This window comes from Psammomys obesus, unplaced genomic scaffold, assembly GCF_907164565.1.
Source record: "Psammomys obesus unplaced genomic scaffold, mPsaObe1.curated_primary_1811, whole genome shotgun sequence".
Lineage (NCBI taxonomy): Eukaryota > Metazoa > Chordata > Mammalia > Rodentia > Muridae > Psammomys > Psammomys obesus.
The window spans coordinates 9,065,057-9,092,717 of record NW_026591598.1 but is presented as its reverse complement, the minus strand read 5'-3'; the positions used below and the strand labels follow the sequence as shown (position 1 = coordinate 9,092,717).

General features: G+C 50.8%; 1 protein-coding gene across 2 annotated transcripts in view; it reads right to left on the bottom strand.

Moving 5' to 3' along the window:
• The window catches only part of Nkain1 (sodium/potassium transporting ATPase interacting 1), a 39,941-nt gene extending 25,236 nt beyond the window's left edge, over positions 1 to 14,705 (bottom strand). For both annotated transcript variants that reach the window (XM_055610727.1, XM_055610726.1), the window contains exon 1: positions 14,612 to 14,705. In XM_055610727.1, the coding sequence (XP_055466702.1) occupies positions 14,612 to 14,665 (54 nt within the window). In that variant the 5' untranslated portion in view covers positions 14,666 to 14,705. The remainder of the gene's footprint in view (positions 1 to 14,611) is intronic.
• Positions 14,706 to 27,661: the final 12,956 nt, after the last annotated feature.

Genomic DNA, 27,661 nt, shown 5'->3' with positions numbered 1-27,661 from the left:
AAAAAGAAGAAGAAGAAGAAGAAGGAAAGGAAAGGAAAGAAAAAAGGGACCAGCGATATTGCATACCTTTAGGTCTAGCACCCAGGAGGTGGAGGCAGGCACCGGAGTTTAAGGCCAGCCTGGTCTACAGAGTGAGTTCCAGGATAGCCAGGGCTATAGAGAGAAACCCTGTCTGGAGCAGAGGCAAGGCGGGGGAGGGGTCCCTCAGTAGCTGGTGAAGATAGATCCAGGGCTGATGATGAGGGGCAGGTAAGCTGTCAAGGACCCACCTCCAGCTGGATAGAGCTGCAGTCAGCTGCACAACGCAGCTTTCTATCTTAAAGAGAGGGGCCATGGTTAAATTACGGGCCCCTCTGCTGGGCATAGGCTCTGTTGCCAGGGTGACTCCCTGTGACTCAGAATAAACAGGGCAGGGTCCCAGAGAGGTCCATGCTGGGAAGCTGGTTGTCACGGCAATTTCCCCTAAAGTGGGTCAGGGAAAGGGGAGAAGGAAGGCTGATTGTCTCTGGGTGCCCCAACATATTTGCAGAAGGGAACACACTAACCACCAGCCCCTGACTCCACTCAGCTCATTGCCCCAGCTCTGCCCATCTAGGCCCCAGGTGGCTCCCTTCTCTGTCCATCAGGAAGTCACAACCTTTTGATCTCAGGTTAGGCTGGGGGGTTGTCTCTATGGCTACAACCTTGGTAGCCATGGTGATTTTCCCCTCAAGAGGCCAGGGGCTCTCACCCTCTGGAAGGCCTTGGGCTTCCTTCGACAAGAATGCTGAGGTGGGGCCAGTGGCCAGCCTGGGGATGATGACTTGAGCCAGAGGTTGGGGACAGGGCAAGTGAAACTGGAACAGAGATGCTGCCACTCACAAGGAAGGGAACACTCAACAGTGTTCAAGGCTGTCAGCAGGGAAACTCAGGATGACAACAGCCAACCTCAGGCAGATTTTGTCATGTCCTGAGGCTCCGTTTCCCCATCTGTACATCAGAGCCCATGTCTATACAATGGTGCTACCACCCAGGGCTACCAGAAAAAGTGAGAAGACGGAGTTGGAGGAAGGGATCCTGCCAGCCATTCTGCCTTTGTCCTCCTGCTCCACACAGAGGAGGACCACGAAATCCTGGTGGCTTCTCCTTGCTGGTGGGTCACCATGTAGGGGGAGAGCAGCCAGAACGTCCCATAAGCCAAAACGCCTCGGTTCAGAAATGTCCCATAAGGTGGGCACAGTGTGCAATGTCTTTAGTTCCAGCACTCGGGAGGCAGAGACAGGCAGATCTCTGGGAGTTTGAAGCCAGCTAGGCTATATATCAAGTTCCAGGCTTGCCATCGCTAAGGAGTGAGACACTCTCTCAAAACACAACAATACTAACAAAAAGCCTAGTAAGAATTGGCCAATGGCCCCTTTATTATTACTTTTTCCCATAATTGTTTGTTTTAGAGACAGGGGCTTACGTAGCCGAGGATGGTCTCATCCTTCCTATGTAGCCAAGGCTGGCAGTTACCTTGTGCTCTTCCTGCTTCTGCCTCCCAAGGACCACTTCTGTTGGCTTTTGAGGCAAAGTCTTACCATCTGGCGTAGGCTGGCCTCAGCTTCTCAGTCCTCCTGTCCTGGTCTCCAGAGAGCTGGAATTTTAGGCATACACCCCCAAAACAAGCTTATTGTTAATATTAATCATTCGGCAGTGAATGGAGCCTTGGCTGGCAAATGGCTCCCTTCAGGTGATTTATAATGTCCTGCCACCCTGGCAGTCCTCATTCCCTACAGTGTGCTAAGCGGGCTTGCTGGAAAGCAGGAGCCACGGGGCTTCTTAGTCTCCCTGCAAAGCATTGCTGAGGATCCCTGCTAGGGTGAGCACGCAGATATTCGGGAGACTCCTTATACGAACGCCTGGCTCTGCGTGCAATGCAGAGAGCCCTCCTCTGGAGCCCAGTGCAGCACTTGAGTGCTTTCCCCGCCTCTGGAGAGTAGTCCTCGTCCCTGCTGAGGGCGTCCCTGTCTCTGTGGGTGAGAAGAGGCTGAGCGGCCACTGCAGAAGCTGGGGCTCCGGGGGAACACCCAGGGCTGCCCCACCCCCGCTGGCGAAAGCAGTGGCTCTAATTACCATCTAATTGCTTTCTTCCAGGCAGTTTCTTGGGAGCCAGGGAGTTCAGAGTTCATGAATAAATGAAGAGGGAGGAAGCAAAAAAGGATGTTTATTGATCCACAAATCTCTCCGTGCCAGAGTCTGCCCCACAAATGCTTGGGTCTGCAGCCGTGTGCAGTCTGGAATGTGTACAAACACGCACACGCGCACGCACCACTGACAGATTCCTCTTCCCTATAACAGACTGGTGGCTGTACCAGAGAACCCAACAATCTGGATGCTGTGGCTGGAGGATCAGGAATTCAAGGTCAGCATCACCCCCATAGTGAGTTTGAGGCTGGGCGACACGACATTTTGTCTGCAACAACAACAAAACCTTTTCACCTTCCAACAAACTGGGAGGGCGTATGAGGAAGGCCGACACAAGTGTCCCAGACTTACTTTGGGTCCCAGTTTCATTATTACTCCTAACTTACAAGGTAGTCTTGGGCAGACCACAAATCATCTCTAGGCTTCAGTTATTCTGGTTAGTGCCAGGGTAGAGTGGGTGTCTGGTGACCATTAAAAAAAAAAAAAAAAAATCCAATTTTTCACATGCTAATTAGGTAACTGTAAACTCAGAAGAGGCCTGGGCTTTGCCAGGTGGGCAATGCTGTGTTCTCTCAGGAAAACTGGCAGGGTGCTCCAGAGAAGCGACTCCTCAGTGGGGTGAGATACACAGTGGTCTGCTCTGCCCCTCAGGGGCTGTGAGGCTCTGGACAGGGCTCTTAAGCCTTCTGGGCCTCAAGCTGCTCCATCTGTTAAGCGGGAATGACAGGGTGTGTGGAGAAGGTTGGAGGAGGGCAGATAAGCGTCAGACTAGCACATAGCACACACCGGCAGTTAGGACTGCTAACACCACCGTGACTGCAGGCTGCATTATGGATCAGGCCACTACGAGGTAGGGCCGGAGTGTGGCTCTCTGGCAGAGCCAGGATCTGCTTCAATTATCAGCACAAAAGAAAAACAAAACCAGAACTGAATGAACACCCCAACCAAGTTACACTGATGTCAAGGCACTCTGATCAACACCAGGAAAGAAGTGACCTACTTTGTCCGACCCATCTCTGTTCCTAGGTGCTAGCAGGTGCTCATAAATAATGTTACGGGGTGGGAGGAGAGGCTGGAGAGCTAGCTCTTAATGAGAGCGTTTGAGGCTCTTGCAGTGGATCTGGGTTTGGCTCACAACCACCTGTAAACCCAGTTCCAGGGGATTAGATACTTTCCCCCAGCTTCCTCAGCCTCCTCTATGCATGTGATACATATATACTCAGGCACGCTTACAGACACACACACATACACACACACACACACCAAATTATGTTTCTGGGCAAGGGAAATGGCATAGCAGGAAAGGTGCTTGCAATAAAAGTCTGATGACCCGAGTTTGAACCCATGTAAACTCAGAAGGAGAAAACCAGTTCCACAAAGTTTTCCTCTGACCTCCACACATGCACTGCAGCACACATGTATACATACATCACACATACACACACACACACACACACACATTCTCGTGCGCACGCAATAGCGATAAATATATAATAATATTTTCAACTACAGAAAAAGAGAGCAAAGCCAAAAAGAAAAGCCAGGTGTGGTGGCACACACCTGTAATCCCAGCACTTTCGAGAACAGGAGGATCAGGAGTTCAAGGTCACCCTCAAGTACAAACTTCCAGGCTAGTCAGGCTACTCAAAACTCCAAGTCAACAACAGCAGCAAAGCTTCTACTGATCTAGGTAGGATTGGCTGGGTGGATAACTGGATCCAGATTTTTTTTTTTTTCCCCCAGGATCACAGCACAGTGCTGGGTCTGTGGGACCAGAACCCACCTCACCTTCTGGGCAGCTGAGCCAGGCCAGGTGTGGATGTCAGGGACCCTCAGCACACACTACAGGAAGAAAATCTTTTTTTTTTTTTTTTGCTGTTGTTGTTGTTTGGTTTTGATTTTAATTTTTATTTTTTTATATTAATTAGTTTATTCACTTTGTATTCCAGCTGTAGCACCCTCTCATTCCCTCCCAATCCCACCTTTCCTCCTTCATCTCCTCCCTTGCCCCTCTCCAAGTCCACTGATAGTGGAAGTCCTCCTCCCCCTCTGTTTGACCCTAGCCTATCAGGTCTCATCAGGACTGGCTGCATTGTCTTCCTCTGTGGCCTGAGGCTGCTCCCCAATCAGGGGGAGGTGATCAAAGAGCCAGTCACTGAGTTCATGTCAGAGACAGTCCCTGTTCCCCTTACTAGGAACCCACTTGGAGACTGAGCTGCCATGGGCTACATCTGTGCAGAGGTTCTAGGTTATCCCCATGCATGATCCTTGTTGGAGTATCAGTCTCAGAAAAGACCCCTGGGTCCAGATTTCTTGGTTCTGTTGCTCTCCTTGTGGAGTTCCTGTCCCCTCCAGGTCTTTCTATTTCCTCCTCCTTTCATAAGATTCCCTGCACTCTGCCCAAAGTTTGACTATGAGTCTCAGCATCTGCTTTGATATTCTATTGGGTAGAGTCTTTCAGAGGCCCTCTACGGGAGGCTTTTGTCCTGTTCCCTGTTTTCTCTTTCTTCCGTCCGATGTCTATCCCGTTTGCCTTTCTGAATGAGGATTCTTTTTTATCTTTTGAGACAGGGTTTCTCTGTGTACCCTTGGCTGTCCTGGTCTCACTTTGTAGATCAGGCTGGCCTCGAACTCACAGAAATCCAACTGCCTCTGCCTCTAAGAGGCACAGAATATGGGGCTGGAGGAATAACTCAGAGGTTGAAAGCACTGGCTGCTCCTCCAGAGGACTCAGGCTCAGTTCCCAGCACCCACATGCAGTTATGGTGGCCCATAACTGTCTGTAACTCCAGTTCCGGGGGATCTGAGCCCTCTTCTGGCTTCTGCAGATGCTGCATGCACGTGATGCACAGACGTACACACAGGTAAAGCACTCATACACGCACCCTTGGGAAAGAAACCACAGTGTGGAACCTTGGCTTTGGCACCAGGCAGATGCGGCTCTGTGGTTCTGTCCGTACTCGGCTGGAGAAGGTAAAGCTGCTGTGGGGACTTGAGGTGGCCCTGGTGAAGCCCCACAGGCCTTGGGCTTGGATCACGGCCCTGCTGCTGCCTGGTGTGGCTGCAGTAGTCCTCTGCTGCTGTTTCTGTAAAGAGGGATGCCAGCTATCCACCACGCATGGGCAGAGACAGGAGCTATAGCAGTTAACGCAGTTACAGCTCAAGGTGTGCCCTACATGCCTGCTAAACTCCTATGGGGAGACCTTGTGGTCCATTTCAGATGTGAGGAAACAGCCCCAGGGAGGGAGAGAGGGTTAAGTTCACAGAGCCAGATCCACCTGAAAGACAAGAACACCAGGACTGACCACACTCAGAGATGCCAAAACAGACTTCTATAGAATCGGACCATCCTGCTCATGGCTGGAGGCCTCTGGTGGACCTGAAGCCCCCCAGTGCCCCAGGGGCCACTCAGGGCCTCTCTGGTGGATCCAAGGCTGCCTTGTACCGGGAGGAGTGTTGGAGGATAGGAAGGGTGGACCCGCCCCCCTGACCCACCTAGCTAGCCCCTCTACTTCCAAGGAAGCTGCAGAGGGCATGAATACAATCCAGGGGTCCAGGACCACAGCGCCATTTGTCAGCTTTGCATGGTGGCGGCAGGCTCATCTCCATGGCAACAGTGCAGTGTGGAGGCATCTCGGCATCATTAGGGAGCGCGTTGAGTAGTATAAACAGAGGCTGCAGTAGATTACACGCCTGTTATGAGCAGTCTCGGGCTCGGAGCATTGGTAATTATGTCTAATTGTGCATTTAATTGTGTAATTGAAAACCCACATCTCTGGTTCGGGCTGGGGCTGCAGAACCTGGCCCCCTCCCCAAAGCAAAGACTCAGGAGCTAACCTGACTCTGAAAGACTCAGACTGCCTCTTCTCAGGCAGGGGGTAAAATGTCCATGTACTCTCATTTCTCTGATGCCAGGGTCCAGGGCTCCACCAGGCCTCAAATTAGGGAGGGGTCAGGAAGAAACAGGTTCAGGATGGAGGGGCCTAAGAATACACTTTTCACTATTTGTCACAGTGTCCTACTGGTACTGTCCTCTCAAGACCCAGCATCTGGTGGCTCCAGAAACCTGGGTCATTTTCAGATTTATTATATATCCAATATATAATACAAATAAAATATATATCAGGACAGGCAGTGGTAGTACGTGCCTTTAATCCCAGCATTTGGGAGGCAGAGTCAGGCAAATCTCTGAGTTTGAGGACAGCCTGGTCTACAGAGAGAGTTCCAGAATAACCAGGACAACACAGAGAAACCATGTCTCCAAAACCAATATGTGTGTGTACATCTATAGCTAGATCAAATTTATTACATATTTATTTATGTATCCAGAAAGTCACCCAGCATGCATACAAATTCTTAATAACCACTGAAAACAAGTTAATCACCAACTGCTTACCAGCCCCAACCCAGATGGCCCCTGGCTTCTTTTAGGAGGAGCACAAAATGAGGTTGAAGCAGAGTCTGTGTAGCCCAGGCTGCCCTTGAAACCACAGCCATCCATCCCAGCCGGGCCTCTGTAAGTCTGAAAATACTTATGGAGTCCAGTAGCCTTTTCCAATTTCCCATTTCACAGGCTGGGAAAATTAGGTCTGGGAAGTCGTACCATGAGTGGGTACCGGGACCCAGGACTTTGGGTCACCACTGAGGAGGATATATTTCATGAGCCTGCCCAGCTTCAGGTCACATGATTACAGTTCTCTTAGGTGGCTGCCGTCATTAGCCCCGTTTTACAGATCAAGGACTCCATGTGATTAAACAGAACTGTCGCTCCATCCTGCTCCTCCACTGTGGAGGAGGGGAACAGGCTTTTCCTGGCCCACGGCATCTAAGACGAGCAGAACCTTTCGACTCCAAGCCTCTGCACTCACGGGGGGAGGGGGGGTTTCTGACTATGTGGAGGCAGGGTATGATTATCTCAGTTTAGACCAGTACAGGAGGAAGCTCAGAAAGATTATCTTGTCCAAGGTCATTGGGCTAAAAAATAAAAATAAAAAACCAAACCGGCAGGACTGGAACTCGGAGCCCAGGCTAAGTTCCCCATAAACCATGTACTCCTTACATCCACCAGCTCTTTTGAGATGCAGGACTAGAAGATTGGAACTTACCCCATGGCTAACAGCGCATCCCAAACCCCAGTGTTTAGTCTCCCGTCATGCTGGCAGAAGGGAGGTGTGTGTGGAGGCTCAAAGCTCTCCCTCCGTCTCTGAATAACACCTGTTGCTCTCTCGGAGGAAGCCAGGCACAAGGTGCTCAGCCCTGCTGCTCCATGGCTTGGAACCTCCTCTTTCTCTTAACAGGGTTGGGGGCAGCCCAGGTTGGCCTCAGACCCAGTCACGGATAACCCCGACCTTTGACCCTTCTACCTTAGGTTTCCTGAAGTGTGCGTGTACTACCATAGTCAGTACATGTGGTGCTGGGGCAGAACCCAAGGCTTCACGTGTTCAGCCTTCACCAGCTGAACCATTTCACTGGACCCCTTAAATAAAAAAAAAAACACCATTATGGGAGGGGATGAAGAAATGGCCCAGCAGTTAAGAGCACTGGTTGCTCTTCCAGAGGACGTGGGTTCGATTCCCATGTGGTGCCTTACAACTGCCTGTAACAGCAGTTTCATAAAATCTGAAGCCATCTTCTAGCTTCAGTGGATATCAGGCATACATAGGGACACATGGTATACAGACATACACACAGGAAAAGCATCAATACACACAAAATAAAATTTAAAAAATTTGCTCTCTCCCTTTCTCTGTTTGTGAGTATGTGTGATGGGGGAGGCGTATGTGCATTGGGGCACAAATGGAGGTCAGAGGACAACTTTCTGAAGTTGGTTTCTCTCCTTATGCCTTTATGCAGGTCCTGGGGATTGAACTCAGTTTAGCTTAGCACAGCTCTTCCACCAGCTGAGCGATCTTCCTAGCCTCTTATTTTGTTGTTTCATTTCCTTTTTGAACTACGACGGCCTCACTATGTAGACCAGGTTGGCTTCAGACTCACAGAGATGCTCCTGCCTCTGTCTCCTAGAATGTTGAGATTAAAGACGAGTTCCACCAAGTCCAGTTTTTTGTTTTGTGTTTTTGAGACAGGGTCTCACTACGTAGCTCTGGCTGTCTTGGAACTCACTACGGAGACCAGGCTGGCCTTAAACTCACAGAGACCCTCCTGCTTCTGCCTCCCAACTACTGAGATGAAAGGTGAGCACCATCAATCCTGGCTCTCGTGTGGTCTCTGTTTGTCTTAAGCCCATGTCTCACTCTATAGCCCAGGCTGGCTATATATAGAACAGACTGGCTGAAAACTCTCAGCAATTCTCCTGTCCCAGACTCTTCAGCGTCAACTCATAGACACAAGCTGTCACATGCTTACTATTTACGTAGTCATGAATAAACCAGATAACATCAAGAGACAGGCATCTAACAAAGCCAGGCTCATGGCAGACACCACACAGAAAGGCAGGATTATTCCCCACATAAGGAGATGAAGTCTTGGGCATGGTGCATGCCTCTAATGCCAACATTTGGGACAGGGAAGCAAAAGGATTGGGAGTTTGAGGCCAGCCTGGGATACATGAGACCCTGTCTTAAAAAGAACAAAACCCAGCTGGGCATGGTGGTGCACGCCTCTAATCCCAGCATTCAGGGAGGCAGAGGCAGGCGCATTTCTGTGAGTTTGAGGCCAGCATGGTCTATGAAGAGAGTCTCAGGACAGCCAAGGCTACACAGAGAAACCCTGTCTCGAACAAAACAACAAGAACAACAACAAAACCACAGAAAGGAGGAAGAGGAAGGGGGAGAAGAGCTGGAGAGATGATTCAGTTGTCAAGAACACTTGCTATTCTTCCAGAAGACCTGGATTCGATTCCCAGCGCCTACATCAGGAGGCTCCTAACACCCCTGTAGTCCCAGCTGTGGGAGGATCTGACACCTCTGACCTCTGAGGGCACCTGCGCTCACACAGGCACACAGTTAAAAAAATAAATCTTTGGAAAAGCAAAAAGGGAGGAAGCCTTTGATCCCAGTGGGAGGCAGAGGCAGGTGGATCTCTGTGAGTTCGAGGTCAGCCTGGTCTACAGAGCAAGTTCCAGGACAGCCAGGGCCACACAGAGAAACCCCGTCTCAGATAAACAAACAAAACAAAACAAAAACAAAAAGAAGAACGAAAAGGAAAGGGGGGAAAGAAAAAAGGAGGTGGCAGATAAACAGGGATCATTTATGGGAATGACCTTGATCGGTAAAACCTCCGATCTAGCCAGAGACAGGGCCAAGTGACCTGTCCAAATGGCATCCAGCTGAGGGAGGAGCGCTTCTCCAGGCAGGTCTGTGCCTGACGCTGTCAGAACATCATGCCACCACGTCCCCAGACTACCATGCAGTACAAGTGCTGCTCTGGCTGTGTAATAGGTGAGAAGGCGGCAGCAATGCCTGCCCGGCCAGAGCTGTGCTTCTGACCCTCCTCCCCCGCATCCACTGCCAATGAACTCTCCCCACCTGGCTCCCGGAGCCCACTGGCCTCAGTCTGTCCATCTGCTCAAGGAAGTGGATCTCCCAGCTTCATTCTCTCCACAAAGGGCTGAAGAACAGAAGTGACCTGGACAATTTCACAGTCCCACCTCTGAAGCCAGCCCAAGGACCTCAAGCCCCAGGCGAAGAGTCAGATCCTTGGGCGTCATGAGCTTACAGCTGAGGCTGCTGTGAAGCCCAAGCCCCTAGAGCCACCTCCCTCCATCCTCACCATCGCTAATAGCAACATCTATCAGCTTGACCACGTTTCACGCCATTACTCTCGGCTCAGCTGGAAGCCGAGTCATTTCCCCCTCACCCACCCACCACCTTCCAGAAAAGAGTTTTCCAGAAGGAGGTGGGGGAAGGACGATGCCAATGTTCTTCTGAGTACCTACTGTGTGTCTGGCACCCGGCCAAGAAAAAGCCTTTCTACCACTCTGTGAGGAGGGGAGGGGCCCATTCATCCAAGTTCACACAGAGTTGGGACAAGAAGCACAGCAGTAGAAAACTGTTGCCAGCTTGTAGTGGGGGCATGAAGCACGAGACCGCTAATGCCTCATTTGAGATGAGAAAACTGAAAACTGGAACTGTAGACGTCATGAGCTTTACCCGAGAGGCAGAGAGGGCTGGCATTCAGGTTCTGTCACCAACAAGCTTGGTGACCTTGGGCAAACCTCCTCCTCCTCCTCACCCCTGGGCACCTCCATTTCCTCATCTGAAAAGGGGGATAATAAAACCATCCATCCCACAGTGTGGAATTAAGATAATTCGAAGGGTAGAGGCAGGAAAATGGCTAGCGTTTATTGATCGTTTAACATGTACCAGGCACTCTGCCAAGCACTTTACATATGTAAGCTCATTTGGTTAAATGAGGTAATGCACACAAAGTGCTCAGCCAGGCCTCCTGAAACGGGAATGATAATGATGATGAGGAAGAAACTGATGACGAGTCCCTGGGGCAAATGTCCCTGGCTCATCCCCTTACTGGAAGAACTGAGTGGCCACGAGAGCTTGGGAAGGAAGGAGGTGAGTAGAGAGAAGAAATGAGTGAAAAGCAGGGAGCGAACCGAATTAATAACGTCAACATGCTACAGTAATTAGAACCCAGGAAACCAAAGGACCTGAGAGGTTCTGAGGACAGAAGGGAACTACAGAACCTTTTCCACACTTGCCCAGATGTCCTCAGATTCCAGTCAGGCAGAGCTGGGAGCCAGGGAGCCCAGGGGGCCAGGCCTCAAGTTCTTCACACTTCATAGAAGGAGGGAAAACAAACACTAAACAAAACAGGAGACACAGTGGAGCAGAGATGCAGAGACATGCAGGATGTCAAGGGCAGAGCGGGGTTAGAATCCAGTCCTCCTGCCCCTCAGCTCACGGTCCTAGTTCCCGCCACTTCCTGCAGAAGAAGGCATGTGACACCAGCATAAGCTTGAGTTATAACCCCAGGGTGGGAGTCCCCATAATAACCTTAAGAATCAGGAACTTGCAGGCCAGGAGACAGCTCAGCTGATACAGTGCTTGCCACACAAGCATAGGACCTGATTTTTTTTTTTTTGAGAAAAGGTTTCTCTGTGTAACAGCCCCGACTGTCCTTTGTAGACCAGGCTGCCTCCTTGAGTGCTGGGATTTAAGGCATGAGCTACCACTCACGGCTAGGACCTGATTTTAACCCTTGGCAATCACATTTAAAAAAAAAAAAAAATCTGGGTGCAACTGCATAAGTGAGGCAGGGACAGGAGGATCTCTTGGACCTACTGGCCCTGCCACACTAGCAAATTAGTAAAATCTGGGGCCAACGAGAGACGGCCTAAGGTACAAAAGGCAGAAGAGGCATCTTCATATTTTATATGATTGTGCACACTTGTGCACACACACACTAAATAAATTAAAACTAAAAACAAGAACGAGAAAGAGCGAGGCAAAACACTTCTCTAAGATCATAAGCCAGGAAGAACTAAGCGACAGAGGGATCTGGAACCCAGATGGCTCTGTTAAAACTCCAGAGCCTCAATTATCACCCTACACTTGTCCACCTCAGTGACACAGTCCCAATCTGCTTCCTCTAATGCTCCAACTCCTTTTTCTGTCCTTTGCCCAAAACAAGTCTACCCCAATGTCTACTGAAGGGCTTGTAACCAGCTTGCTTCGTTACAGTGCCTAAACTCCACCGGAAAAAGAAAATGATCCTTTCTCTTCTTACGTCTTTTTTTTTTTTTTTCAGCTGAAAAATATCTAACTGCCTCTTTAATACCTCAGTCCTTTGGATAAGAAAGCTGAGCATCCTTCTCCCCTCAGGCTGGCACATTCACCATTCTGGTAGCTGCCAGGCTGCAGGGGCTCTAGGGGGTTAGTGAGTGACAGCTGGAGGGACCCTCTCTGCAATCAGCTCAGACAGAGCAAGAGAGCCAAGAGATCAATTTTCAAGACCCCCCACCCCTTGAGCGTTTCCTAAATTGTCTCTTGTAGCCGGCACAAGCCAGCCAAGCCACACAGGCAGGGCGTGGGGGAAGTGGAATCCCACCCAGGTCCTGTCTAAGCTAGCTCTGTGCTGGTGGAAGAGTGGGCATTGCCTGGCTGGAGCGCAGAGGCTGGGAGGACCCAGCTACCACTTCCCCTCCCAAGACAGGTGTCCCTACCGGCCCCAATGTACCAAGGCCAGAGCGATTTATGCTGAGGCTAAGGCGACAGAGGAGGCTGGTCCCCATGCCCGAATCTCAGCTCCTGGATCCCAATGAAGGTAACTGAGTTAACTCATGGAGGAGCACTCACAAGAGTAGCTGGTACCCAGTGCGCTAGCAACAGCACTTGTACATAGGACAGAACACTTACCGGTCCGCCCATGGGGAAGGCACCAGGCACACAGGGAGGAACACTTGCCCTGTTTCCCACTCTGCGAGCACCTATTTGTTCATTATATACGAATACCATTTCTCAAGTTTAAAAAGTGTACTTTAAACTGGGTGTAGAGGTGCACATCTTTCATCCCAGAACCCGGGAGGCAGAGGCGGGCAGATCTCTCTGAGTTCAAAGCCGGCCTTCTCTACGTGGTGAGTTTCAGAACAGCCAGGGCTACGTACTGAGACCCTGCCCTGAAAACAAAACCAAAACCAAAATGAACAGAAGTAAAACTTGGAGTTTAAAATTTAAGCTAGCCACCCTGTAATCCCCCCCACCTCAGCACTCATCGGGCTGAGGCAGGAAGACTGCTGTGAGTTCAAGACCGGCCTGGATTTAAGAGTTAGAACATGCTCAAACAAACAACAGACAGCCACAAAACCAGAAGGGATCCTGGAGGCTAGCAGTCAAGAGCGCGCTGCTCTTGCAGAAGACCTGAGTCTGATTCCTAGCACCCACCTACCACCTGTAACCCCAGCTCCAGGGACCCTGATGGCTTGTTCAGACACCTTGGACGCCTGCATTCACATATGCGTGTGCGCACACACACAATTTAAAGTATGATAAATTAAAAAAAAAAAATCAAAGCAAACGAATCCTCTGAAAAGTTTTTGAAGATTTCTGGGCATTTTATGTTCCTCAAAATAGATAAAGGAGACTGTTTCTACTACGAAGCCAGATGTGCCAAATAACTGCTTCTTCATTTAGTTTACAGATATTAATGAGGTGTCAAGCACTGTCCAGCTGCTGGGGATTTAGCAGGAACAAAATGGGCTGTTTCTGCGCTTCTGGGGTTTTTGTCCTACCTGGTGGCGGCTAAGTCCCTCTGCCACCCCTGAGAATGGTCACCGGACAAATCAGGTGGCCAAAGAGGACACTGCAGTGAATAGCAGGCTTGGGGCTGGTTGCTCAAAAGGAAAGGTGAGAGGGACAGAGGCCACCTGCACACCCCGCTCAAAGCCTCTGCACCTGCGTGGAGGAGCAGGTGGCACGGTAGGCCAGAAAGCAGACCCGGATAACGGGACCCACAGGAGTGAGGCCTAGGTGCACCCCACCCCTACCCCACCCCCGCCCTCCTCTGACCTGACACTGTCTGCAGTTCCTAACCAACACTGCCTAGAGCAGAGGCAAAGCTCCAAGGAAGGCAGGAAAACCAGGAAAGCCTCTTCTCCATCTCCCTCTCAATCCACAGGCCAGGACCTCAGTCACTCTTAGCCTCCTGATTCACTCTGCTGCCCCCTACTCTTAGTCAAAGACCTCATTTCCCCCAAACTAGGGCCAGCACAGAGCCCCCCCCCCCAATGCTGTAATTCTTCCCAGGACACCCAAGTGTCCCCATCCAATGTGACCAAGGAACTCTTTACCTGACTGACCCCACCCCACTGCTGATAGAACATATGGCTCCTGGGACGCTGGGGGACCCGGTAGCCAGACCAAAGCCACAGAGTAGGTCCTGTGCCTGCCAGGTCAGGCTGGCTCAAGATACATCAATTTCTGGTGACCCGTCTCAAGGAGGTAGCTCTCCATCCCAGGCCACCCAGTCAGGAGGGTGCCGGGAGGCAGAAAAGCAGCACAAAGGACGGCTGAGGGTTCTCTAGAGTCTCAGGTCCCACCACACAAACAGGAAGCAGAAATGGCCAGAGATCTAAAAACATTCCAGAGACACACACAGGAGCAGAAAGAGACTTTGCGAGAGACTCTCACAGGGGCGGAGCCCAGAGGGATGGGGGGCACCCACGAAACCAGCGATCCAGAGGGGAACGTGCGGCCAGGGACCTCGCCGACAGCACAGACCAGCCTCGGACACACCCCCAGCCTCAAGGGAGCCACAGTCCCGGGCCGCAGCCCCCAGCGGGAGCCCACGCGCACACAGCGCAAACGGACGCGTGCAGCCCGGGCGCGCTGGACCGTGCGCGCGAGCGCGGGGCTGGGGCGAGGAGCGCACACAAAGGGACGAGCCGGCCCGCGCGGGGAAGGCTCCGCCCGGCCACCCCGCACCCTGGGTGGCGCCCACGCCCCGCCGCTGCCCCACCCCGCCCCGCGCGGCTCACCAGCTGCAGGCAGCAGAAGGCGACCAGCGTGCAGCGCCCGCTGCACTTGCCCATGGCTCCTCCTCGCGCCGCGCGGGGCCGCGTCGTTCCGGTGGCGCCCCGGGGCGGCGGGGCCGGCGACTAGGGCCGGGTCCCCGGAGCCGCGGCCGGCCGCACGCGCCCCGAGTGCATGGTGCTCCCGGTCCGCGCGGGCTCCGCCGCGCCTCCTTTGTCTGCGGCCGGCCGTCGGCACTCCTCCCGCCCGCGGCGCCGGCCAGCGCGCAGCGTCCCCCCGCAGGCACCGAGCGCGGCGCGGTGCAGCACTGCCCAGCTGGGGCAGCCGCCGGGGCTCTCGGCAGCCGCTGCTTCCCGGCCCACCACGTGGCTCGGCCGCCACCCGGGAGGGAGACGAGGGAGGGGCGGAAGAGCGAGAGGGCGGGGGAGGGGAGGGGCGTGGAGCCAAGTGGAAGAGTGCGGGTCCTGCGCGCTAGCAGCTCTGGGTCGCGTCCAGGCTGCTGTTCGCTAGCTGTGTCACCTTGGGCAGACCCCGTTACCACTCTGGACCTTTCTCCCGGGGGCGTCAGAGCAAAGTAGGAAAAAGTCCGTTGCAAGCAGTCTGGTGAACCCGGCGGGCGTTAGCCCTTAGCCTGGCCTGCTGAGGGAGCTGGAGCCACCCTGCCTGGAGAGCCCTGGAGTTCCAACTTTGCCCTCTGTTTTCATTTGCGTTCTCAGCCCAGCTTGTCAGACCTCCTTGTTTCTTTCCCCGCTGCATTTTCTTCTTTTCCTTCTTCTGGTGTAGCCTGGGTTTCTAGAAGCTAGAGGTGAGCTTGGAGCGCTCGCCAGTTCCATGAATCTTCATAGCTCGGGGACCAGACAGGCCCAAGGCTGGCTTCTCGGAGATCCTCCTGCCTCAGTCTCCCAAATCCTGTTATATACATAAGCCACTATGCTCAGATAAACGTGTTTTAAAACCCGCAAGACAAGTATACATAAAGCCCTGGATTTGATCCATAGTGCTGTCAACAACGACAGAACAAAGGGCCTCGCAGGTTATTCCCAGAGTCAGTCATCGCGCATGCTCAGAACACACACACACACACACACACACACACACACACACACACACACACACTGATAACACTGAGGACTTTCCTCAGCCATCGTTAGGGAGGCAGCTGTGTCCAGCCAGTTTCCATGACTAGCTAGGTTTCCTGGAGTCTGGGAGTGTCCCTAAAATGATACACAGAATGTAACTTTATGTGGGGGACTGGCTCACAGCTTTTTTCAAAGTCTCGAAAGAGTTCTGTTTCCCACAGAAGTCGCGGTGAACTGGCTCCCCGAGGGGATCGCCTGCAGCCTTTGCAGTGAGCCCACGTCAGCTCCCTCCTCCACGCTGGCACTTTCGGACATTTAGCCAGGCCTCACTGACTCAAGAACTGGACACACACTATCACTCTCCAGGGTTCTGCTTGGCTCTGACCAGCCATGCCAGGCTCTCAAATGTCCCTAGGCCATAGCCTGGTCACCTCACTCAAAGTCTGAAGTAACCTCTGTCCCAGGTCATTTAGTCTACATCCCGTCCTACAGAATCCTGGGCCACTATTCCCCCCACCCCACCCTCTCTGCTTTTAGGTTTGTTCTTTTTTATTTATTTATGCTGTGCACCTGTGTTTGGGTGCATGCTTGCTAGAGAACCCTTGTGGCTCTCAGAGAACAATGTATGGGAGTTAGCGTCCTCTGCCTGGGTCCCAGGGATCAAACACAGATCTTCAAACTCATGGGCGAGTGTCTTTACCCAAAGCCGTCTTTCAGGCCCAAGCTTGTTCTATTCCGAGGTCCCCGTCTGTAGGGCAGTGGCCTCCGGTTCATCTGCAGCATTTCAGCTGAGGCCTCACTCCTTGACCTGTGGTCACCTAGGGAGGTCCCTTCTTTGACTTACTCCAGCCTTCAATGCCTCCATGATAGCTCATTCTAGAACCTTCTTTGCTTTTTTTCCCTGAAGTAGACTGTGAGCACTAGGAGGACACTTCCTTGGTGATTAACCTTGACCTCCCCAAGGCCTTGGATCAAGGCAGGAGTCATGTGACCGGACTGAAGTGGTACACCTGTGTCTTAATTTGGATTACTGTTTCAAGAAAAAAAAACATCATGACCAAAAGCAAGTTGGGGAAGAAAAGGATTATTTAGTTTATGCTTCTGCATTCATACTCTATCACTGAAGGAAGTCAGGACAGAAACTCAAACAGGGCAGGAAACTAGAGGCAGGAGTTGATGCAGAGGCCATGGAGGAGTGCTGCTTACTGGCTTGTTCCCTATGACTTGCTCAGCCGACTTTCTTTTCTCTCCTTTTCTTTTCTTTTCTTTTCTTTTCTTTTCTTTTCTTTTCTTTTCTTTTTTCTTTTCTTTTCTTTTCTTTTCTTTTCTTTTCTTTTCTTTTCTTTTCTTGTCATGGTTTCTCTGTGTAGCCTTGGCTGTTCTAGACTTGCTTTGTAGACCAGGCTGGCCTCAAATTCACAGAGATCTGCTTGACTCTGCCTCCCTGAGCGCTGGGATTACAGGCACGCACCACGGCGCCCAGCTCAGGCTTGGCTTTTTTATAGAACCCAGGACCACCAGGGGTGACCTCACTTGAAATGGGCTGGGCCTTTCCACATCAATCGCTAATTAAGAAAGTTAGTGGCCAGAGGGCCACAGGCTGCCTAGAGCCCAATCTCACCTCACAGAGGAGGCATTTTCTCAGTTGGGGTTCCCTCCTCTCAGATGGCTCTAGCCTGTGTCAAGTTGGCATAAAACCAACCAGCAAATGCTGTGTGCCAGCCCTGGGTCCCAGTGGGTCCCTTTTTGTCCTGTAGCCTGAGGTTCTCAGGAGCAACACAACTGGACAAGCAGAGGCAGTCATCTCTGGCAAGAGGTTCAGAACCGGGGATAATGCGAGGCGGGTGTGGGGCTCGCAATCATTATCATGAGGGATGACTAACAGAGGAGTAGGGAAGGCTGTGCGGAAAGATGAAGCAGGACTCACAATGGAAGCACGGCCATGACTCAGAGCACAGTCCCATTTCCTGAGTGTAAAGGTGGGATCACTGTCAGACCTGGAGGGAGTTGGGCAGATCCGATGGGAAGGGGGTACTGGGCAGTCCCCTCCCCTCTAAACCGAGGCTGGGAAGCTTTTGTTGTTTCCCCCTCTGTGGGTGAGACACGGGAGGCCTGAGAACATTTTTTTTCGTGACCTGGCTGAATGAATGCTAAGCCTGATAACTCCCCCTCCTCGCTCACTGGAGGGCGGAACATGCTCACTAATTATAGCTTCTGGGACACTTTCTGTCACTAACCAATTCTTCCAACCAGCTGGATGTCTGATGATTCAATTCAGTTATGGTTTGAACTACCTGCGACTTAGCCCACAGGCTAAGGGCTCAGTCTCACAAGCTGGCACCCCTTCAAGAGGCCAGCCCCAAGCCTCCGGCTACCGTTTGTCCTGCCAATGGACAGACTGTCCACAGGGCTCCCACGACCCCCTCCTTGTGTCCCATAATTAGCTAGAGTGGCTTGCAGAATGCCAGCAGGTACTAGACTTACATTTACAGGTCTATTATAAAGGACACCAATGAATGGCCAGAGGAAAAAAGGGACGTAGGGTAGGGTCTGATGGGGTCCGCAGTGTGGGCCATCTGTCTCTGTGGAGTTCGTCAACCTGGAAGCTCTAAAAGGAGCTCTTTGCTCAAGAGCTCAAGGGTTTGCTGATACCCCCATCTCCTCAGGGTAAAAGAACAGTGGGCGGGGTTAAAGTTCCAACCTGCTAATCTTTTGGCTTTTCTGATGACCAGCACCTCTTCTGAAACCACCCAAGGCCACCCTAGCCCTAGGACAGCTCATGAGCATGAACTCGGGAGGACAGAAAAGTGCTTAGGGACTGTCAAAAGACACCCCTGGATACAGCTTCCTGATACATCCCTCTAATCCTAGGTCCCCAAAGGAGGAGGGAAGAGAACCAGAAGACCAGGGCTGGTCTGGATTGCATAGATCCATCGTTAAAGTCCACGGTAACAATTGGAGTGGGGGCTGTGTCTGTTCTGACTCTCTTGTCTCCCTCTGGACCCTATATGCCTAGCAGGGCTGCCTTGCCTTGCCTCAGTGAAAAAGGAGGAACTTAGTCCTGATTCGACTTGAAGTGCCTGGGTGACTTGGTACAGAGGATGGGGACCATGGGGAGAGGGGGGGGGGGGGGAGAATGGGACTGGGAGGAAAGGAGGGAGTGGGGTTTCAATTGGGATGTAAAATGAACAAATAGATAAATTAATACAAAATTAACACACAGTACAGGGGCTGGGGTTACTTTCTCTTCCATGAAGCCCTGGGTTCAGTCCCTATCAGCGACAAAACCAGGGTTCAGCAGCACATACTTCTAATCCAGCACTCTGGAGGTGGAGGCAGGAGGATTGACTGGAGTTTGGGTTCAGCCTGTGCTAAATGGGGACTTCCAGTGCAGCCTGGGCTACAGAGGAAGACCCTGCCTCCAATAACAAACAAACAAAAATGTAAACGTAAGTAAAGACTGCCCTGATATAAAGTGCTTGCCTGGCCTGTGCAAGGCCCTGGCTTCTATCCCCAGCAACAAACCTAAAGCCCCTTTATCACTCAAAAGACTCCAAGGCTTACTGGGTTCTACACCAGCCCCCAAACAACAAACTCCTCCATCCCTCCACCCCAGGAGCTAGCTCTATAGTGAGCTCCTGTCTTTAAAAGGGTGGACAGGGGTAGGAGGATAGAGAAGGGTGTATAGAGACAGAGGGTCGGGATCCTAAACGGTGCTGTAGAAAGTGACCTCGCCTGGGCTGTGGGGTCCCCGAGTCTCCCGCACAGAATCTGCTGACAGCCAAGACAAATCTCCTTTCCCACCAGCCCTTGGAGGACACATGGGCTTTCAGCTCAAGTAGGCCCTGAGGCCAGCTGAGCTGGGACATTGAGAGATGAGGGGAGGCCCTCTCCCTGAAGCCCCACGGCTGCTGCCAGGCCTTCATTAGGCTGCACTAAGCTTGTCCCAGGGCCAATGGCAGAGAGCAAGCAGATGGAGTCAGCTGAGGCGGGGCCCTGCAGCAAGCCTCAGATGCTCTGGTGGTACTCACGGTCCCCGATGGCTGTCCATTTCTTGTCATTTTCTGTCACCAGGTGTCTGTTCTTAGCAGTCTGCCGGGGCCTGAGATGACCATCGTAGGCTCTCAGGAACGGAAACAGCCCCCAGAGACATTTCCCTGAGCAGTTCACAATGGTTAGCGACCTGAACACCTCCATCTGAACACTCAGGGCCCCGGGCTAAGAAAGGCTAAGCAGTATGTCTGCAGGTAGGATGTGTGTGTGTGTGTGTGTGTGTGTGTGTGTGTGTGTGTGTGTGCATGCACTTAGGTCAGAGGACACTTTTGGGGACTGGGTTTTCCTGTCTGGCTTGGAGGCGAGCTCTCTCTATATGCTGAGCCACCTTGCCAGCCATAACCTTTCTTTGAGACAGCCCATCACTGAACCTAGAGCTGGCTGCTAGGACTGCTGTGAAGCTATAGCCATCCTCATGTAGCTTCTATGCCTGGTGTTTTCACACGGGTGCTAAGGATGGAACTCAGGTCCTCATGTAGCAAACGCTGCTGACTGCATCATCTTCCAGCACCCCTTCCCCCTTTCCTTTGACAGAGTCTTGTTACATAGCCTAGGGTGGGCTCAACATCTCCAGCCCCAGCCTTCTGAAAGCTAGGATTACTTGCGGGCCATCGAGGTGCCTAGCTCCAGGTGCCTTTTTTTTGTTTGTCTGTTTTTTGTTTTTGTTTTTGTTTTAGACAGGGTTTCTCTGTGTAGCCCTGGCTGTCCTGGAACTCACTCTGTAGCCTAGGGTGGCCTCGAACTCAGACATCTGCTTACCTCTGCCCCCGGAGTGTAAAAGTCGTAGTCCACTGGCCGTGTCTGCCTGCTTTAAGGTGTCCTAGAATGAAAGCCCACGGCTTTGCAAGGCAGCTCTTTGATGTGCAGAAGTCCAGCTCTCTTCCCTCAGTGACCATGCAGGTACACCCTTAGCGAGAGCATGCTCTGCTGGGCACCTCCACGGTGAGCACCGAGCAGTTTGTGGCAGCTCCTCCCCTAGGATGAAGTCTGAGCTTCCAGCTGACCTTGGAGCCCTTTGCAACTGTCTCAACAGCTCTTGCTTACCTGTTACTGCTCCAATACAGGGTGTCATGCCAGCCAAGATGGTGCCAACCTGCGCTGCTGTCTCCCCCCCATCACCTGGAAAGACAGCCCCAGCTTGCTCCTTTAGCCACAATCTCTGTTTAAGACTCACCTCACAGCTGAACACCGCGGCGCACGCCTGTAATCACAGCACTCGGGGAGGCAGAGGCAGGCAGATCTCTGTGCGTTCGAGGCCAGCTTGGTCTACAAAGCGAGTCCAGGACAGCCAAGGCTACACAGAGAAACCGTTTCCAAAAAAAAAAAAAAAAAAAAAAAAAGATTCACCTCGAATGCCATTTCCTTAATGAAACTGGAAGCATCTGTTAAAAAATGTATGTATGTATATATGTATGTATGTGTGTGTGTGTGTGTGTGTGTGTGTGTACGTACGTACGTACGTGTGTATTACCTATCTATTTCACTTTGCACCCCTGGCTGAATTGCTATTCACTATGTAGACCAGGCTGGCCTAGAGCTTATGGAGATCTACATGCCTCATAGTAAAGGCGAGTACCACCAAGTCCAGCTTTAATTTTTATCTGAAAAGAATTCAAAATAAAGAGTTGAAGAAGGTTGTGGGTAGAACATGTGCTTTAATCAAAGCTCCAGGCTCAATCCCCAGCGTTCCCATTCTCAGAAAGATTGAAACCTCTATTTGTGTTATCTGCGTGCCCCTGGGAACTCTCTCTTCCATTTTCCCCAACTGCAAAGTTTGGAAGGACTTTGGTGGACCGACAGGGTCTTTTCTGATCTGTGCTGCATCTGGGATATATTATTTTTGACACAGTCTCAGGATATATACAACCCCGGTATTTATGTAACTTAAATGGTTTCAAACTCAAGGCAATCTTCCTGTCCCAGTCTCCGTAGTGCTGTGTTTACAGGTGTGCACCAAGACATGTTTTTCTTTATGAGGTGCTAGGAATGGGACTCAATACACGTAGGTTAAGTAAGCATTTGGCACCAAGTCACCCAATAGCCCTTGTACTTGGGACTTAGAAGAAGTTAGAGAGCCAGACATAGTGGGACACACCTTTATTCCCAGCACTCAGGGAGGTGGAGGCAGGTGGATCATTGTGAGTTCAAGGCCAGCCTGGTCTACAAAGCGAGTCCAGGATAGCCAAAGCTACACAGAGAAACCCTGTCTTGAAAAACCAAAAACCAGGGCCCTGAAGAGACGTCTCAGAGGTTAAGAGCACTGGATGCTCTTCCAGAGGTCCTGAGTTCAATTCCCAGCAACCACATGGTAGCTCACAACCATATATAATGTGATCTGGTGCCCTCTTCTGGCATACAGCTGTACATGTATAAATAATAAATAAATACCTCTTTAAAAAAAGAAAGGAAAAGGAAAGAGAAGTTAGAGCACTTTCAGGGGATTGTTTTACACAAAGTTCCACCAGGCAGGGATGACCACTGTGGTTTTCCGGCCAAGCTCCTACATTTATGTTCAAGGAAGGGATTTGTTAAAGGTTCTGAAGCTGACACAGCATAGCTGCGAGCCAGTGGCTTTCCTGCAAGTAATGGGTAACACACGGTGTGTGTGTATATACACATGTGTGTATGCGTGTGTGTGACACGGCGTAGGGGGTTGTTTGGCTTTATGCTGCCCTCGGGTGTACTTACAGGATGGCCAGCACCAGTGTTCTGGTATTCTCAACTCTGATTGCCCCTTGGAGCCACCTAAGCAGCTTTCCTGAGGCCTATCTCCAAGATTCAGCTTTAGCTGCTCTGGGGTGCAACCTGAGTCCGGGCTTTTAAAGGCTCCCTGGGTGATTCCAGTGTGCATTCCAGACGACAAGATGTCATTAAGGTCCACACTGTGGTGACTGGAAAGGCTCCAGCTAGGTTCAAAGCTGGCTCTCCCTTCTTTGGACTTGTTTCTCCGTGGGATAATGTGCTGTGCATCACCGAGCCTCAAAGGCCAGTGGATGGAGAAGAACGGTGGAGTAAGCAGAAGTCTGCAGCGTCCCTTGGAAGGGCCAGAAAGACCAGCGCTTTCCAAATACAATGCTTCTCAGAGGTGAATCAGGTACACCAGGAAGATGCAGGCTGGGAGCCATATTAAAACAAACAAACACTTAAGAGGACTCCTCCAGGGCTGGAGAGATGGCTCAGAGGTTAAGAGCACTGGCTGCTCTTCCAGAAGTCCTGAGTTCAATTCCCGGCAACCATGTGGTGGCTCAGAAATATATGGGATCTGGTGCCCTCTTCTGGCGTGCAGGCATACATGCAGACAGAACACTGTATACATTATAAATTAATCTTAAAAAAACTTGTCGAAATAGATTGCTAAATATCAATTTCCACTTAAGTTTTTTTCTATTTTTCTCTCTCTGGTTTTCTGAGACAGGGTTTCTCTGTGTAGCTCTGACTGTCCTAGAACTTGCTCTGTAGACCAGGCTGGCCTCAAACTCACAAGTGCTGGGATTAAAGGTGTGCACAATCAGTGCCCAGCTCCCCGACAGTTTTTTTTTTTTTTAATTAAAAGTTTTAAACGTTGTACACTATTTATTTATTTGTTCATTTTGTGTGTGTGCAGGTACCACAGTTCATGGTGCTGGTTAGAGAAAAACTTGCAGGAGTTGGTTCTCTCCTTCCAAAGTCCCGAGGCTGGAACTCAGGTCCTCAGGTTTGGTGGCAAGCACCTTTGTGGCCGAGTCCTCTCACCAGCCCCTCTTAAACATTTCTTGCAGTGCTACATCTAGTGCAGCCTTGGTAATGATAGGTAGGAGTTCTATGGTTGGGCTACATCTCAGTCCTCACTGCTCCTAGGCTTTGCTTCTTATTCACTAAGTCTCAAGTCTCCACAGGGGTGGGAGCAGGGATCTAGAATTTGCTTTCGCCCCCTCCCTCCAAGACATGGTTTCTCTGGGTAGTTCTGGCTGTCCTGCAACTTACTCTGTAGATCAGGCTGGCCTTGAACTCAGAGACCTGCCTGCCTCTGCCTTCTGAGTGCTGGGATTAAAGGTGTGTGCCACCACTATGCCTTTAGAATTTGCATTTTTAAGAAGTTCTGCGTGTTGCTACTGCTGGCCCAGGAAAACCCGCTTTGAGAATCACAGTCTAGTAGTTCTAAAATATTTGCGTAGCATGCCTGAAGCCCTGGCCTCAGTCACCTCTATGGAAGCAGAATGAATATTATTGTTCTAAAGCAGGTTTTCTCAACAGCATCATCTGGAGCAGCAAATTCTGTTTATTTTTGGTCTCTGCCGACCAGACAGCCACAGGTATCTTCAGACATCATCAAATGTCTCCTAGAGTGATGTAGGTCACTTTTGTTACAGAACAATGCTAGAGTCTAGATGATCTTCAGAGTGGAATGAAAAAATCCTAAAGCCTAGGAGTCTGGTCCAGCCCAGGGCTCAATGCAGTGTTCACTCAGAACACTTTCAGAGCAGGGTCATGATATGCACAGGGTAGGTGGAGACACTGATGAGAGCACACTTGGACCCGGAGACTGCCATGTTAAATTCTCCCTTCCCCCAACCTAGCTTGGCATATTGCTGTCTAGTCTCAAAGTCTCTTGTTTTGGTTTTGGGTTCTTGTTGCTGGGCATCAGACCCAGGGCCTCACCCACAGCTCCACTGAACCCATCCTAAATCCCTTGAATTGGGGAACTTAGGGTCCTGTCAACACAAGTTCCTGACAGTTTCCTCCTAAGACTCAAATTGCCACAGCCCAAGCTGTTCAGGAATTTTTACCTCAGTTTCACCCCATTTTGAGGCATTAAAGAGCAGCAGGCTCAGGCTGGGCCATGGTGGCACACGCCTTTAATCCTACAACTCAGGAGGTAGGTGGATCTCTGAGTTTGAGGCCAACCTGGTCTATAGAGGGAGTTCCAGGACAGTCAGGGTTACAAAGAGAAACCCTGTCTCAAATGCTAATAATAATAACAATAATAATAATGATGATGATAAACCCCAAAACCAGCATCTGGGCCTATTGCTTAACAGATACTGTGGTTTTGATGTGAAGAAACAAATGACTCTGGACAAGCCAGCATCTCTGCCTGTGATATGATTACAGGATGACTGGATTTCCCTCTCTGAGGCCACTGACATTGCTAGGGATTCACTTCTCTCCACTGAAAGGATCAACTGCTCTGTATAAGCAGGACGGTAGGGAAGGAAGATAGGACTGACCTGTGCTCTCAAGAACTGTTTGTAAATAAACTGTTTGAAGTGGGGATTAGGATGGATAGAACTGGGGCTACAGGTTACAGGAAATAACCGTGGTGATGGTGGTGGGTGCTAGAAACAATGACCTAAAAATCCACCTCCCTCACAATTCAGCCCACAAAAAGCCATCCAGTGAAAAAGCAGTTTGGCTCTTTAAGTGCCCGCGGTATTAAGTGCTAGAGACTGGAAGTCATAAAGGGAAATTAACTGAAAGCCAGAGAAGCCATCACTCACTCGGGAGCAATCTATCTCTCCCAAAGGGAGAAGACAATTTGCACCCCCTGGAGGTGTTTTATGCTTAAATCTTTATTCCCAGATTCTGTTCTCTTCGGTCCTAAGTGGTGCTGCCATTCCCCGCTAATGGCTCCTACTCAGCCCTGTAAGGAACTGGGAAGGACTGAAGGGGCTGAAGTCAGAGGAAACACCAGAGGTCTCCCAGGCCTCCCACCTCCGGTCACCATCAACTCTCGAGGGACTCGAAGAAGGCTCAGTGGATAAACTGCCAACTTGAGGTTGACCCAAGGAATCCGCATGGTAGGAGAGAGGCAACTCCAAGTTATTCTCCCCATGTGTGTCGTGGCATGTGTCCACCCCTGCACACAGCCTGGTGACCCAAGTCTAATCTGTGGAACCCATGTAAAGGTAAATGGATCAACTCCACCAAATTTTCCTCTGAGCTTCACATCACACACATACGATGAGGTGAGTTGAAGGGATTGGACTAACCCAGTCAGGCGGACCTGGTGCTAAAAAGGGTTAGAGGGCTGAAGACATGGCTCTGCAGTTAAGAACACTTGCTATTTTTCCATTAGACCTGAGTTCAGATCCCAGCACCCTGTATCAGATACCTCACGACTACGTGTAACTACAATCCCCAGGATTCAATGCCCCCTTCTGGCCTTTGTGAGTACTGCATGCACACGGTGTGCCTACAGAGAAGCAAACACACACAGGTTAAAAGAAGAAAAAGGAGCTACTTGTGATTTCTGTGGAGGCATGAAGACAAGGCTGAATGCCTTTTGGGGACACATTTCCCCCAGAGGTCATCACAGCCATATATGTAATTAATTAGTGCTCAGGCCAGATGTCAGGGTCACCCTTCCGTATCTCTGTGAATGGTTCTTCGTTTTGAGGCAGGATCTCTCCTGTGTCCGTCATGCTGTGTGGGTGCTTCAGGCTAGCTGGCCTACCAGCTTTTAGACAATCCCCTTGTCTCCAGCTCTCATCCCACTGTACGAGGGCATGGATTATAAATGAGTAACAAGGCATATAGATTTGTATTCAGTTCCTGGGGACCAAACTCAGGCTGGCCACCAACTAACTAGCTATGTAGCAGAGGATGACCTTGAACTCGATTCTCCTGTCCCGATTCCAAGCGCTGGGATAACAGGTGTGTGCCACGCCTGGCTTCATCTCACAGCACACAGTACTTTATATGTAAAGGCTCAAAAGTAGTGAAAAGAGTTTCATGCTGCCTAACCCCATCTTTCCCTGAGTCTGTGGAACACACCTCAGGAAACCTCAATCTACAGGATCAACCGCCTGAAGCTTAGGTTCTCTGGGATTTGGCTCCTTTGTGTGCTGGCCCCGTCTCCGAGCATACTTAGGTTCTCTGGTTCATGGACACACCACCACACCCTAGGGCTTGTCTTCTTAGACAGCCCTCCTCCATCTCTGTCCAGATCCAAGCATGAGCACAGCATCTTATGATACTTCTCTGTTCTCCCGAAGGCATGATGAATCGCTTCCCCCTGTGTTTTCAGTGTGCTTTACTCAAACTTCATTCACTGCATTAAAAGCAACTTCTCTGGGGGGCTTTCCCATTTGGCTGGCTTCATTAATAAGTCAAATAAATCTCTGGCATGTGCTCACTTAAAAAAAAAAAAAAAAAAAGGGTTTATTTCCAACAATATTCTCTTCTGGTCTGTGCACCTCTCATGGTGGCAAGAGACAGGATCTTTTTCTGTCTCTGTCCTCAGCAATGACTTGGTCTGTCATAAAACAGGGCTTGGTGTTTGTTGAATGACTATGCTTTAAACCCAGGGTAGCACTGTCTCTGTTGTAACTCATGATAAATATGATTTAAATTCATAAGCTCAGAGTCTAAAGCCAAACGTGTTCACATCGGAAGGCTTTTTGCTTTGAGCCAGAAGTTTCAAATACATATTCTGCTTCCCAGTAGCTGATGGACTCAGGGATGTGTCTGTGTGAGCTGGAGAGTCACCCAGAGACTCGACGGAAGCAGGACCTAGTCTCAGCAGAAGGCATTTGACAGACTTCTCAACATCTCTGTCAGAGCAGGAAAGTCACAGGAAAACAGTCATAAAAATCCATAGAAAATGCCATGTCCAAATCCTAGCGAACATCCATCTTTCATTTGGGCTGCCTGTGATGCAGCATTCTGGCCAAAGGTACCAGCTAGAGCTGCCACAGTGCCGCCTACTCCAGGATCCCAGAGCACAGAACTAGGCTAAGAAAAGTGCTTTGGGCAGGGGCACGGCAGATAGGCCCTGTTTGTTAGAGCCAGGTGCTTCTGGACCTTACTGATTACCTTTCGGATGCCATGCTGCCAGTTACAGAAGAGCATTTGCTACTGATGACCACGCCATTTTCACAGGAGTGAGGAAGCCTAAACAATGCCTCGGAAGTATAAATGGGCTGTGTCTTCTGGACACATGTT